The 15,497-nt window shown below is 39.9% G+C and overlaps 1 protein-coding gene across 3 annotated transcripts in view; it reads left to right on the forward strand.

Annotated features, from left to right (window-relative positions):
- Cd44 (CD44 molecule (IN blood group)) overlaps window positions 1-15,497 on the forward strand; it is an 88,823-nt gene that overhangs the window by 45,608 nt on the left and 27,718 nt on the right. The window contains exons 5-11 of one of the 3 annotated variants that reach the window (XM_021183489.3): window positions 1,690-1,911; window positions 6,165-6,290; window positions 8,378-8,494; window positions 9,483-9,608; window positions 11,938-12,051; window positions 12,510-12,626; window positions 15,337-15,456. In XM_021183489.3, the coding sequence (XP_021039148.1) occupies window positions 1,690-1,911; window positions 6,165-6,290; window positions 8,378-8,494; window positions 9,483-9,608; window positions 11,938-12,051; window positions 12,510-12,626; window positions 15,337-15,456 (942 nt within the window). The remainder of the gene's footprint in view (window positions 1-1,689; window positions 1,912-6,164; window positions 6,291-8,377; window positions 8,495-9,482; window positions 9,609-11,937; window positions 12,052-12,509; window positions 12,627-15,336; window positions 15,457-15,497) is intronic. The other 2 variants (XM_021183498.3, XM_021183532.2) reach the window with 2 other exon arrangements.

The raw sequence follows: 15,497 nt of genomic DNA on the forward strand, positions 1-15,497 counted from the left end.
GTGCCTCATGCATGCCTGGCCCATATCAGATGCTTAAGGAATGCTCAGTTTCCATGGTTTCTAAAAATTCCCTCCAAAGTCCAGATTTACGGAAGTTTTATCAATAACATGGTTTGAATATGTCACTTCCACTCCTCCGCCTTGCACCCACCAAGAATTCATGTGTCAGAAACCTAACTCCCAATGTCACACATTAAGAGTAAATGGAATTGAGGTCCTTGAGAAGTAGTTAGGACTGGATGGAGTAAAGAGGATGAAGCCTGATGATATCAGTAGCTTTTATAGGGCAAGGAAGAGAGGCCTGAGCTGGCTCACTTGCTGAGTCTCCATGTGATGCCCTTGGCCACAGGATGCAGCGAGTGGGACCCACAGACACTGTTCTTGGCTTCTCAGCCTAGACTCCAGGGCCATAATCCAAACAAACCTCCATTCTTTATAAATTGTCTGGGGGTTGGAAAGATGTCGTAGTTTTAAAAGTATTAGTTGTGTTTGCATACAGCCTGGGTTCAATTCCCAGCACCAACACAGATGCCCACAACTGCCTATAACTCCAGTTCAAGAAAATCGAGCACACTCTTCTGGCCTCTGTGGGTTCCTACACACACATGGCACATAGAAACTCATATAGAATATACCCACAAACATTAAGTACATATTTTTTTAAATGGTAAGACAATATAAATTGCCTTGGCTAGATGTTCAGAGTAGCTGAGATGTTGAAATTTTTCTAACTGAAAGTTTCATTTAAGCTAGGTAAGTGAAACAAAGGATCCTTGGTACCACACATGCAATTCAGCAAAAAACAGTTTCCAGCAAAGTACACATAAGTAGCTGTGTGCAGCAAATGGCTGAGGATCAAGGCAGAAAATGTGTTTTAAGGATGGATAATGAATTGATTTCATTTTTACTTTCTCTCCTCTGGTTCATTCTGGTCACTTTCTTATTAAACTAAAGATTCATATATATATATATATATATATATATATATATATATATACACATATATATATATATTCATGTTTGCTAATTTTAAGGTTGAATTCCCCTGAGGATGGTTGAAGCTCTGTCAATATTTAGACAAACCAGTTTTCTAGCCAGAAATTGGGGTTTGATTAAACTGACAAAAGTTACCTTTTAAAAAGAATCTTTCTAAAGGATTGCAAATATATGCTTTTTTTGTGGAGGCTGTGTGGCTACTATTTCAAATCCTTCCTGGGTTTGGATGGAATCAAGAGTAACAAAATGTACACATATTTCAGGGACTATATAGGGTGGGAGAAGCATCACTTATTGAGCCTCTTCTTATTTTGACCACTTACTATGTTGAGTGCTAATAACAGTGAATCATGTGCAGCACATGACAATCCCATCTAGAAGGCTGGGCCATTCCTTTACTAAGGAAGAAACTGAAGCTCACAGGCTTACCTTGTCTAAAGCTATTCGAAACTCAGATTCAAATGTAGGGACTTCCCAGCACTTCAATTTTCTCTTCATTTCTAGAGTATGTGGGAGAAGGGGGTGGACTATCTCAACATCTCACACACTCTATATGAGCACTAGACAGACAGATTTTTTTTAAAGCAAAAAGAAAGTAGCTTTAATGTCATGTTATAGGACAATCCATTATCTTTCCTATACTCAAGATATATCAGCTATGAATTTCTAAAGGTGTGTCTGTATCTCCTTCAGCTATTGTCAACCGTGATGGTACCCGCTACAGCAAGAAGGGCGAGTATAGAACACACCAAGAAGACATCGATGCTTCACACATTATAGATGATGATGTCAGCAGCGGCTCCACCATAGAGAAGAGCACCCCAGAAGGCTACATTATGCACACCTACCTTCCTACTGAAGAGCCTACTGGAGATCAGGATGACTCCTTCTTTATCCAGAGCACCTTGGCCACCAGTAAGGAGAATGGCATCCTGGGTTTTCCTCTAGCAGTTCTTTGACAGAATGCCAACGGCCCTTCTGAGTAACTCAAACCCCAGGGTCTGTTTTTTGCCATCTCTAGACATCTAGCTGTGGGTGAGATCATTTAGGGAGTCCAGTTCCTGTTCCTGTCAGTGTTCCTGGTCATTATGCCATGGCTTCTACTCCCCTTCACATCCCCTCCATCTTCACCTCTGAACCTCTTACCTTGGGATAAGGAATGCCATGTTGGAAGGGTTTCCTCAGGAAGGTGCCGATTTTCTCTTGCTCCTAAGGATTTAACAGTGCCTCCGACCTGTTACAGAAATCATTTGTGGTGTTGCTTGTTTTATTCTTGTCATTTTCCACTATAGAGAAAACTGTTCTCTTAAAGTCAGGACTGTAGAGTGTATGCTCCATTAGTGCCTTAAAGGATCCATTCTTAGGGATTCTGATTGTGTAATATCCATATTCTTAACCCTAATTTTCAAACCATGCTCCCCCCCCCCCAGCCAAGGAACCAAGAGTGAGGGGTTTTCTGATCACCCTCTGTCAGCTGTATAGTTCTGGATTGCAGTCTGTGGGGGAAGACCCTAGTGCTCTTTGGGTATTTGTGGGTAATGGCAGGGGAGGTGGCCCATGCAGCACTGAGTGGCTGCAGGTTTGTGCAGATGAGCTCTGTTAGGAAGGTGCTCAGAGATTTTTATCTCCTCCACTTCCCTCTCTGCACTTCCTCTATGGTTTGTTTTAGAATGAGGTTTTAGATAGCCAGGCTCCTTCTGCGGAAGATTATTCAGACCCAAAAAAGGGCAGCTAAGCCTTCACTGGGCCTCCTAGTATGGTGTGGATTTTCACATTTCCTGGCTGAAACTCAGAGGGGTGGAACTCTGGCTTTTTCACCGTTTGGCAGGAACGTACTGGCTTGGGAATATACAAGATAGGGCCCTGTTTAATTCCCTTGTCACCCAGAAGCCAGGAAGCCTCCAGAGCACTCTGAAGCAAGCTGAACTCACTTAACAGTGTTTTAGATTTCTGTTATCAGGTTGCTGAGTGAGGGGGAAGGTTGATATGAACGGGTGCAGGATTCCAGTCATTCTCGGAAATTTCTTTGAAGCCTTTCCAAAAAATAAAAAAGAATCCCCCATCAGATTCCGGGGGTTCGGGGATAGCTCAATGGGTAAAGTGCTTGCCGGGCAAGCACATGAGGACCTGAGTGTTTTGATCTTCAGCATCTACATAAGAAGTTGAGCATGACAGTGTGCATCTGCACTCATAATACTGGACAGAGACGGGGAAGACCTGGAGCTCACTGGCTAGCCAGCCCGGGCAAGTCAGTGAGCTCTAGATTCAGTGAGGGTTCCTAGCTCAAAAACTAAGGTGGACAGCAAGCAGGATAACATCTTGATGTCAACCCCTGGCCTCTGCACATGCCTAAGTACACAGACTCCATCTATCCACATGAGGCAACGCTCACAAGCTTCTCATGCCCTCCCAAGTCACTTCCTCTCTGATGATTTGTCACCTTGTTGTCTGTAGTGACCTGGGAAATACCTCTCCACAGAGGCCTCTGCAGAGCAGGCAGGTGACATTGCGAGCTATGTGCAGCTACTTGGGTCCCCTGTCCTTTTGATGCAACTGTGTCTGATGTGCTTCTCATTGGAATGTGCAGTTTTGACAGATGTTGGCAAATACAGTAATTAGTGGTCTGATAAGGAAGCAGAACTGGTCTAACCTAAAGTCCTATTTCCCACCCCAAAAGAACATCCTCGAACAAAATCTGTCATGTGGAGATTGAATACAGCTGGAGTCCCAACCTGTGTGGGGTGGGAGTTTCACATGTGCTTGAAGAGGGGTAATTGGCCAAATATATTAGCATCCTTAACCCATTCCCTAAGCACTGCTCCTTCCCCATTCAATCTGGCCAGTCAGTGAATCCATCTTAAGGTGCTAATTTTGTACCAGATCCATTCTAATACTCAGAGTCTCAGGGTTGAGCATGGCAGCACGCATCTGTATCCTAGTAACAAGGGTAATGGAGACAGGAGGTACCCTGCAGCTTGCTGCCTAACTAGTCTAGCCAAATTCAGGTGCAGTGAGAGATCCTAGCTCAAAACATAAGGTAGACAGCAATCGAGGAAAACATCTTTAATGTCAACCTGTAGCCTCCACACATGCACAAGTACACAGACACCATCCATCCACAAGGTATATCAGTTCAAGCTTCCGTGCCCTCCCAGGTCATTTCCTCTATGAATATCAAAAAAGAAACCAGGGTCAGTGAGGTTTTCATCCATTCACTCCATATCATGTGTCTTCTCTGCTCCAGACACTGCTGAAGTTTATGAGGGTCAGAGGCAGATCGCCCTTCACGGATACAGCATCCTAGCCCAGAAATCAAAGAAAAGGAGTGACCGAAGGGTAACTAAAACACAGCTCAGGATCGAGGGAAAAGGAGCTTTTGCCTTCCTATTTTTTAGAGAGCATGTGGCTTACTCAGTTCTTTTTAATGGGTGTGGAGGAGAGGCCAGTTTGCCCACCAGTTTAAGTTTACTTGAATGTAGCAGGTAGCAAGAGAGCTGTGCTATCTAAGCTTCTGAATAGAATCCTACCTTTTAAGTCCCATAAGGAGCTTCCGGAGGGCTTACTTATCACTGTTGGGTGGAGGGCTGAGACACAGTGAGAGGGAGTGGATGCAGATTAGCATGCAGGGGAACAGAGGTCAAGGGCTGGGCTGGCTGAGGACATGGAAGAAGCTGTGCCTGGCTTAACCAGCTCATTCCTCCCTTTAGGGTGCTCAGTGGGTGGCACCAGGGAAAACTAGCAAGAACAACAGGCTCAGTAGGCTTGGGTTATCCCACTGGCTGCTTATTATAAATGTTATTTTTGGAAGAATCTGCCTGGAGGTGTGTCATCAGTTCCTTCTTATTGGTCATCTGGAATTCTCTGGAATCAAGAAGCCTAAACTAATTTAGGAACGAGGCTCCTGCCTTGGACAGCACTACTTCCTGTCCTCTGGGTGTAAAGTGAATAATTTGTTTTCCATCTTACATGACCTTACATGGGTGGGGCAAATTGAAAACTCACGCCTAGGCTGACACTTCTTTCACTGTCTCCTCTCACACAGCTCCACTTAGGAAGGTGACATCATGCTCATTTTGTCTTCTGTATGTCCATTTTTTTCTTAGCTCATTCTCTGGGGTACTTCCAGGTGGGGGTCAGAAACTGTGCATCTTCAGTGCAGTTTTCCACAGGAGGCAGTCTGTAGCCTCTTGTGGGTGCCTTCCTGGGAGCCTTGTAATTACCTTCTTTCACTGCTTTCACTAACGTGATCTTTGACATTTGTTATGTGTGATGCTCCCATTCTAAACTGGAGTTCGCATGGAATCCAGTAGGTTCTTCATGGTATGCAAGAATCACCTTGCAGTATGTGGAGACCATAACCTAGATTTTCAGGGAAGCATTTAAACTAAAACATTTTCTTTCTTAAAGCCCCAGCTGATTCAGACAATTATCCCAATAGCATTTGCTATTTTGTTACTATGGGGGAACATTCTGGAAACCAATCCAACCTAAAAATCAAATGAAATGTTTTTTTTTTTAATTACAAAATGTTCTTATCATCTTCTCTCTAACTGGAATAGAGTTCAATAGTTCTTTGCTTTTGTCATCTCGATATGGGGAAGTGATAGACAGACCCTGGAGAAAGTTTTATCTACCGACAGCATTTTAGGTGCACACCCTCTACAAAATTCTTGTCCAACTATAAAGTTTAAAGTTGTGCTTATGAGTGTGGGTGGAGCCTTGAAATGCCAGCTGTCACAGACTACCTGGGTCTAATGCTGAACAGACAGGAAAGATGCAAGCATCCTCAAAGAATCTCTGAAGATAAATTAGCGGAAGCCACTGTCAGCTCTGCTGCACTGAAGACCTCCGGGTCGTGGCTGAATGACGCCATCAAGAGAAAAGGAAGTCTCTCTCCATCAGAGTTACTTTGCTGATTGAGTTGGCTCTGGATATGATTGAGGGGGGTTGAGTAGAAGACCAAGAAGCACTGACTTCATGCCCTAATCTGCCTTGTTGATGATGTCCCGAGATTCTGCTAGATAGTAGGAGTCTGGAAATATAAAAGTGGCCTCAACTTCCCTTTTGAAATCCTCATTCTATAATAAATAGAGATATTCTATTAGGACAGAGAACACAGGTTTCATATAGGTGAATCTCACTAAACACTATTTTCATAATTAATCTAGTTGCCTCAACTGTGCACTCAAAAAGCCATGCAGCAGCTCAGAAACAAAATAATTGGATATGGTCTTGGTTTGGTAATTCACAGTCCACAACTCAGACTCAGGAGCCCACAACGAGAGCAACTACAGGTAAACTCTCATATTTTTTGCTGATCATCTGTCTTCAGTGAGGTGTTAAGGAGGATAGATGTTCATATACAGACAGCATCCTGGCTGACATCAGGTTCTGATATCTTCAGTGGCCACAGAGGGCTGTGGACCAAGTGTCTCCTACATGCCTTACTTTCACTTCAAATTAGTTTTCCTGTGTTTAGGAATGTCATTGAAGAGATGACCTCATAAAAGGCATCTACTGACCAAATGATCATACCAATAAAAGAAAGAAGTAATGATTAATGAATAAAAAACATAGACTTTAAAAAAATATTTTGACACTGAAAACCTTTTCTGAAAACATCAAGAAATGACATAACCTGTTGCTTTATATCAGTGTCTAGGAGCTACAAATAAGCTCTGGGGATATGTGGTCATTAGCTCTCAAGTATTTTGACCTGGTAGCTTTGCCCTAGGGGGTTGGGGAAGACAATCAGCCTATAACATCAGTTCTCAACCTGTGAATTGAAACTTATTTGGAGATAAGACCCTTTCACAAGGGTCACCTAAAACCACCAGAAAGTACAGATATTCACATTATGGTTCATAACAGTAGCAAAACTACAGTTGTAAAGTAGTAACAATGAAAATAATTTTATGGTTAGGGATCACCACAACATGAGGAACTGTATTAAAGAGTTGTAACTAGGAAGATTGATAACCACTGGTTTCTAATAATAGGAGGTAATAGGGAATTCTTCATTTATTAACCTATATTGACAGATATCTCTTAATAGGCATTGTCTTTACAGAAATGGGGAAATGGATGTGTGTTTGTGTGTGTGTGTGTGTGTGTGTGTGTGTGCGTCCTTGTAATCAGCTAAGGAAACCCTGCTGATGTTCTTCTGGTTGCTCCATCACAATGATTAATATCATGCTGAGGTGGGTGGCTGTGGGGGAGTAATGTCAGAATAAGAAAAATGCTGATTGTATCTGTGGACTTCATAGGACAAGCCATGGGAAAGAAAGGGGCTTTGCAGCTGTGTTTCTTCTTGAATTGTTACTGGGCTTTTTTGATAACGGGCAAAACGAATCTCATTGATCATTGCATTTGGAATTTTATTGGTGGCTTCAGCTTTCTCTGCTTTAACTTATCCTGGTATTTTGGGTTCCTATTATTTCATATTCCCATGTGCATTAAGACGACATAATTGGCAATCTTTGAGAGTATTCGAATCAAGTCTGTTGCTTTGGTCTTGGTGGAGTCATTGTATTTCTTCATTTCTCCCTGATATTCTTGGTTTCTTACACTATTTTTTAAAATGGACTGCTCTTCCTTGCAAAGAACAATTTGACATGAAAATGATTATGGGGCATGTCTCTATGATATATGAGTCCTCTTTGGAGAGAGTTGGAAAGACCTCTTCTATGTCTCTCTTCCTGTCCCATTCTTGCTTGCATTTGGGATTCATGGGGTCACATGCCTGTGGTGACATGACTGCTGGCAGAGATATCATACTCTGAACTCCTAGGGAATGATATTGGTTGGTCACCTTCAATTGTGAAGAATATCACAGAGCTTGAGTTCCTAAGAGCTGGCCATTAAAGTCACAAATGGTTAGATTTGGAGAGGATCTTAAATGATTTAGTTCAACCAACTTTTCTAATCATCTGATACTTTAATTCTAGTTTTTTAGAAGAACATTCTATTTCTGAAATTCTCACCATGGGTCTTAACTTGGCCTCATGGGAAAGGAGACAAATAAAGAATCTTTGTTCTATTTTATAGACTGGGACTTCGGATAGTTCTCATGCAGTCTTTGAGGCATCTCTTCTGACAATTGGACTTCACACAAGTGTCCAGCACAGGTTTTTCATCTTAAGATGAAAGAACGGACCACTTGTTATTTAAGGTTCCTCCACCTCTGACATTTTGTGAACTACAGTTTGGGCTCCTGAAAGAAACAGAACTTTTCTTTTAATTTCCTTTTTTCTGCTTTTTACCACCCATGTCAAGAAGAGGTGATTTTCTATATAGGGAGAGAGTGAAAACATTTACGGTGCTATTACTTAGGAACTGATAATTAACATTTCAACAATCAATTCAATCATGGTTACAACAGCCTTGATGACCACCCCTGAAACACCACCCAAGAGGCAAGAAGCCCAGAACTGGTTTTCATGGTTATTTCAACCATCAGAGTCCAAGAGTCATCTTCATACAACAACGAAGATGCCTGGTAATGAGTTATAGATACCATATAACATATGCCTGCTTGACAGCCTTTAATAATTCTCATTAACCTATGGGATGTGGTTAAAGTCTAAACACCATTCTGTCTCACAAATTTAGGAAGGATCTTGAACTCTGTGTTCTCTATGTTTGATTTAATATTACTAATACATGATTTTCTTCTCTATACTTTATAGGGGTCTTAGGAAACTATGAAGTAGGGGCAATTCTTTGGTGATAACAGAACATTTCAACTTTTTTTGAACAATTTTGGATGGTTAATAAATGGCAAAAACATTTCTGTTAATTTATCTTTTTCTCTTTTGTGGTAAATTTTATTGAGAATGGGCAAAATCTTAAGAACTCCTTGCTTTTACTCACATTAGAGACTCAGGGTCTGATGCTAAAGATGGATAAAGTCCATGCGCCTTTTTAGAAATGTCAGAATGAAAACCCTTGCTTCTAGTGAAACCCTTTACTTCATACAATGAACCCCGATAAAAAGTAAGAATAAAAGAAAACAAATGAATTTTTAAAATATGAATGTAACTATAAGATTTTAGAAATGTGACATCGGGTGTTACTGTGTCTTGAAACAGCAAATAAGGAGATGTGAAACCTTCCTATTCTTGTCCTGACATCCTAGCTTCAATATAAAATGCTAATGATGTAATAAGAAAGATATCTGAAAGCAAGGGGGATTTGCATGGGCCTGTGCTTCGTTGTGTTCTGCTCTAACTCCTTTGGCTGGCTCTACTGATGGTTATTCTTTAGCCTCCTTAAAGAGAATGTTATGTTGCAAAGATTATAACCAGTCATTTTAAGGTTCACACATTAGCTTCAGTGATGAGGGTTTACAGATATACAAACCTACTCTCTCATTTTCTTCTTAAAATCTTGGGGACTCCGTGATATCTCCCATGCCTGACTTTCTTCCTTGGTGAAATGGGTTGCTTGACAGCCAGCTCAACTACTAATGTAAGTCACCACAACAGGTACGGAGTCAAATACCAACCCAACAGGCTGGGAGCCAAATGAGGAAAATGAAGATGAAACAGACAAATACCCCAGTTTTTCTGGATCAGGCATTGATGATGATGAAGATTTTATCTCCAGTACCAGTAAGAATACTCAATTACAGTAGAACCATTTATGCAAGGCTTGCTGAGGGACCTAAATGATATAGTATCTCTCTTTGGAAACAGATGATGTGAACAGTGACTAAACCTGTGATTTTTACCTTAATTTCATTCTGATGAGACTTTTGGAGGATGAAATAAAATTTCATGAATGGGAACCAAAAAATATTGTTGGGAAAAATAGCTCATGCCGTTTCAGACACCCTGAGTTCTTTCTGTTCCGTTCATTAATGTTTGCTCTTATAGAAATACCTACATTATCAAGTGTGGCTGTGGGGGTGGCATATTAAAGCACCACAACTAATATTCATTGTGTCCATGCTGTGCCAGAGATAGGAACAAAGGGATGGAAAGGCCAGAACGTTTGCCTACAAGAGGCTCATGGACTGCTGGGACAGATGCTCATGTGATTAGGAGGATGGTCATTTAAAGTTTCACATGACCCAAATTGAAAGCTTGGGAGGCACAAGAATGGCTTAAAACCTAGAAGCCCAAACTCAAGAACTACCTTATTAATCAAAAAATGGTTATGATTAAAGGAAAAAACTCAAAATATTTCAACAAACTTGCTGGACACCAATGTAACAGAATGGCACTGGAAGGAAGAATAGATGCTACCACAACCTTAAAACCTTTTAGTGTTAACTACTAAAAGCAAAGAGTGACACCACTGTGTAAACAAGTCCAAACCTGTGAGCTCTATATAACTTCCTATGGACACTGAGGTGGAGATTGTAGAGAAAACATCCCATCCTGCTAGATGATGGATTCCTCTATACCTGTCCTAGGTGAAGATTTTGCTGGAAAGAGATGAAAATCATAAAGTGGACACAATTAACCTTTGGATACAGGGTTTTGGGTGCTGTATCAGCTACCTTAGGCAATAAGAGTTCTATCTATCCTATTAAAATTGGAGGATTTCATTCCCAAGTGAATAGTACCTATGGAGGGCAGGATCTAAAAGTTAGCTTGTGGCTTGAAGGCCTCGGAGTGTGTGGCAATGATATAGCAAATACTAGAGAGAAACCAGATTTTCTATATGTAGACTTAAGTTGTGTATTTCTTGAGCTGGATGCCTCTGCAGAGCTTAGAACTTAAGAAAAGAACCCAAGGAACTCCACACATTGAGCATTACTGTGACAGTGTCTTCTAGGTCCAGGATGTAGCTTCCTTGCAAATATGGTCAGGTTCTGGGAGGTAAAGTTCCTGTGCCCCCCCCCACCTTTAGAGAGTGTATTCAATTTCAGTTCAATTTTCTACATAACACATAGGCCCTTTAATTCAACAAGATGCCCTTTTTCTTTGGGAGACTTGGGCTAACTAAAACTTCTTTCAAAATTATTAGAAATGTGGTTAATGACTCTAAATTATTTTCTTAACTTGTGAAATGATTTTGTGTTATTTGGGTATCAAGATAGAATTTGAAGGAAGTTGAACTTGCAAATAGCCTTTTCACAAAATACATTATTTCAGATTTTGTTAAAATGGATCTTTTTGCATCTTGTGTTCCAGGCTTCCTATTTTGCATGCTATTATTGCGGCATTGGTGAACTGACATGTCTTTCTTTTCCAATGTGTTGTGCTGATGGTGGATGGTTACTTGTGGCTCTTTTCTATAAATGTATGCATATTGATCCTCTTTCATTAGCTGTGAATGGCTTGCTTATATCATGCTCTGTATTCAATGGAACTCTCATGGATAACCATGTTCAGTCTATATTCAGAAAAAAAGTAGCTGAGCTAAATGGCTCTATGAAGCAGACATTCCTTCTAAAAACCACCTACAGGAAAGCTTTGGCTCTTGTGGTTATTTCTGTCCCCAGTAAAGCCACTAACACAATAGTGATTCCTATGTTGTAACTCAGCTATCAACTTCTTCAGCTCAAGGAGCTACAGTTAGCACACCTGCCAGTGATACCAATGAATGACTTGGACTTTCAGGTGCAGAGGGTTCCTGCAATGTGCATGGATGGGCAAAACTCTTCACAGCTTTGGTCATAATTGGTGGAGGGTTAGTGCTTTCAACACTGTTCTTCCTACTCCTACAACATCCTTCACTATTATATTCAGAAGATCTCATGTTCTAAATCCAAAGACATTCTATGTTAGAATTCAAAGGACATTGAGATACAAAACACCGTGGTGGATGAAGCTAAGACTCTCTCCTCCTCCGTCATTTCCACTCAACCATCTATACAGCCCTGTATAGATGAGCTGCTGCGTAGTCTACAGAAGAGACAAATGTACAAAGGAAGCAGTGAAGGCTCAAGAAATAACATTTTCCTAATTGCCTCAATCATCATTATGACAGTTGCAACTACTCCACGGGTTTCTGCCCACACAGAAGACAACCAGGACTGGACCCAGTGGAAGCCAAACCATTCAAACCCAGAAGTACTACTTCAGACAACCACCAGGATGGCTGGTAATGAGCTATGCACATATCATTTAACGATACTTTCTCTCAAAGCTTATGATGTTGTGAAGGTCAAACCTTTGTATCTGATGGGAAAATTAATTAACGTCTCATCACAAATTCTTAGTGAACTTTCCACACAGGAGTCATTTATCAATCATACTTCTTGGACATAAGGTATTTTATGTCACTTTGTTGTAAAAATGAATATATCTTAATGGTTTATGGTACTCTCTCTGGCAAAGTGGCTATTTGGGAATAATAAGTAATATCAAAGAAATTTGTACCTGTTCATTTTCTCTTGGGGCAGATTAGTGAAATCACTCAGATTTATTGAGAGTAAGTACTCAGAGATAATGCTTAGGCATAGAACCAGTAGATAGATAACCTGTACTTTAGTGGAAGGAGAGGATTATTAAAGACTATTTGATTAGAAGTCACAGTGTACTTAACCATCATTGCAACAGATATAGACAGAATCAGCACCAGTGCTCATGGAGAAAACTGGACCCCGGAACCACAGCCTCCTTTCAATAACCATGAGTATCAGGATGAAGAGGAGACCCCACATGCTACAAGCACAAGTAAGAAGGATGATGCACTGAAGTTCTGGTACCCAAGTTATCAGAGATGTTGTTTAGCTGTTAGTGTCTGCACAGTAAATTTATCTGCAGAGCCTGAAAGAGGACATTTTTAAAAATAAGGAAGAAAGATGCAAGTTGTCAGATTTTCCAACAGACAAGAATGCCTGCAAAGTAGATGTGAGACACTGGTTTTGTGTTAATGGTTCCTAAGGGTTCTGTTTTTGGTAGCTGCTGTGTGTTTTTGGAAATGTGTGATTCGAGTGTGCACTTCAGGTATTTAGTGTGGGATCTGGGAAGAAAGCTTCATTGAGTGGGCAGTTCTTCAGAGTCTTCATCTTCCATGAAGCTCTGTGATACATGTTCTTTTATCATACTATTTTCCTTACTCTGTGGTAGAATTGAACCCCTTCTGTCCTTGGTGAGAAGGCAGTGGCTCCTATGTTCTATTTTTTAATTATAAGCTACCCTTCTTTTGTTTAAAACAACCAGGGCAAGTTGGGAAAGGTTCTGATGCTCCTACCGTTCTTCTACTTATAGACAAATATATCAAGTTTTTCAAAAAGCAATCTCATGTTTCACCAATGGATTGTGAACCTAAGACAAGAAAAGAAAGAAAAGAAAAGAGGGGAAAGTACTCATCTTTCATCTGTATCTCAGAGAAATGCCTAATAATTTGGAATACAACTGATCCTTGAGATGACATCTTATAGCACCTTTAAAGTTATGACTCAGACACAAGTTTTATACACTTGAAAAATCCTTAAAGGGGAATGTAAGAAACAGCTACTTAGAAACCAAAGAAGCTTAGGATTTCCTGTTTTGATGGGTGTGTTCACAGAGAGTCAAGGAAACAGTTGAGATCTGAGAGGTAATAAGTCCTGGGCATTGTACTGAATGTCTGACAGACATCTATTCTTTATCCCAGTAAAGTTGATATATGCATAAATCTTAAGGGTTGAGAAAAAAGAATAAAGAGGAAACAGATGTCTCTTAGGAATCAGACCCATTCCAGTCTCCTCTGGGGTCTATCAGAAATCTTGTCAATTACTGTAAAACATTTGCTCTTTTAGAAGAATGCTAATTGAGAAATTTGGAATTAACATATCTAATGTCAAAATATGATGGTCAAGGAACATGCTTACTAAGAAAATTTGAGAATCCAGATACAATTAACAAAAAGAAGTTACCATCAGTGTTTGCAAAAAATCCACATGACTTCATTGAGGGGACATTACAACTTCTAGAAAAGAGTCAGCGCTTATGGTATACAGTGGAAGTACTCTGTTTTACTAACACATTCCTGCCTATTCTGAAATTGACAGGGCATGGTTGGGCACTTGAAGGATCATTGTATTTATATGAGAGATGATAATGTGAATGTAGACATATGTGTAAGCTTGTGAGCACACGTGTGTGCTTAATGACTTAAAATAATAGAAAATAACTTAAGATTTTGTATCTTTCTCCCTTTGGACAATCAGTTAATCCCCAAAATGGATTGGAAAATATAAAAGCAAAATTAGCATGAATCCCATTTAAAAACCATATTGCCATTACAAAGTCACACACATCATTTTCTAAAATAGGCTTTAGTTTTCATGATGAATCAGAAGTTGGCTATGAGCTTTTATAAATAAAAATGTCAGTGGCTATCTGATTTTCCAGGAAGCACCCTGATGGGATTTGATCCCAGTCATTTCGACTTTTAAAAACAATGCTTGAAAGGTTAAGCCTGTCTGATACTGTTATTATTTATATAATTCCCCAACTGGCTAGAATCGGTTTTTCTTCCACTTAATTAGCTTTGTTAAGAAGAGAGTTTAGCAATTAAAAATGTCCCTAGACAATCACATAGTAGATCAGTGTAGTAACATCCCAGGCATCCCGACAGCGTGCGCACCAGCCATTTCTGCTGAGTGTTATTATAGGTTATGCAGTCTGTTTGCAAAAGTCTATTACAATAGTGTTGTGAGTTGTTATATAACATGTTTTCTCCTGCAAAATTACCCAAACACAAAGATTATTCTTCCAACAGAAGCTCTCTTTGTCAGAATATATAAAGCCATAGACAATATTAAATCAGGAATAATACTGAGAGTTCATAATTCACAGGTTAGCATCTAGTTCTGACTTTGTGCTACTCTGAGTACATGATTTTCAGAAAATAAAACTTGTTTTCCCATCTGAAAAATTAACAGGTTGTGCGTTGTAGTTCTAGAATCTACCTTTCAGAATATTAGTAACTGGTTACTATTATCTTTCTCTCTGTCTATCTATATATCTGTGAATGTATGTATGTATGTATGTATTGCCCATTCATCTACCATCTATGTGTGTATATATTTATATATCAATCAATCATCTATGTGAGTATATATCTATCAACAATTTATTATCATCTATGTATGTATGTATGAATCATCTATCTGTCCTCCATCATCATCTATGCATGTATGCATCTATCTATCTTTTATCTATCATCTATGTATTTTGTATCTATCATCTATGTATGTTTATTTGTAGTATCATGTACATATATATATGTATGTATGTATATGTCTATCTATCTATCTATCTATCTATCTATCTATCTATCTATCTACCATCTATCTTTTGATTTCTACCTGTAATGTAGAAAGACATATCAGAGGGTTTGTTAAGAAAATGGACAGCACGGCTCATCATCATCATTCTCCTCTCGCCTGGGCAGCTCCTAATAGTACAGCAGAAGAAGCAGCTACCCAGCAGGAGACGTGGTTTGAGAATGGATGGCAGGGGAAGAACCCCCCTACCCCAAGTGAAGACTTCCATGTGACAGAAGGGACAACTGGTAATGGAGGGTTTCACAATGTGGGTGGAAACTACCTTCTG

This window comes from Mus caroli, unplaced genomic scaffold, assembly GCF_978045245.1.
Source record: "Mus caroli unplaced genomic scaffold, Mus_caroli_1 scaffold_2, whole genome shotgun sequence".
Lineage (NCBI taxonomy): Eukaryota > Metazoa > Chordata > Mammalia > Rodentia > Muridae > Mus > Mus caroli.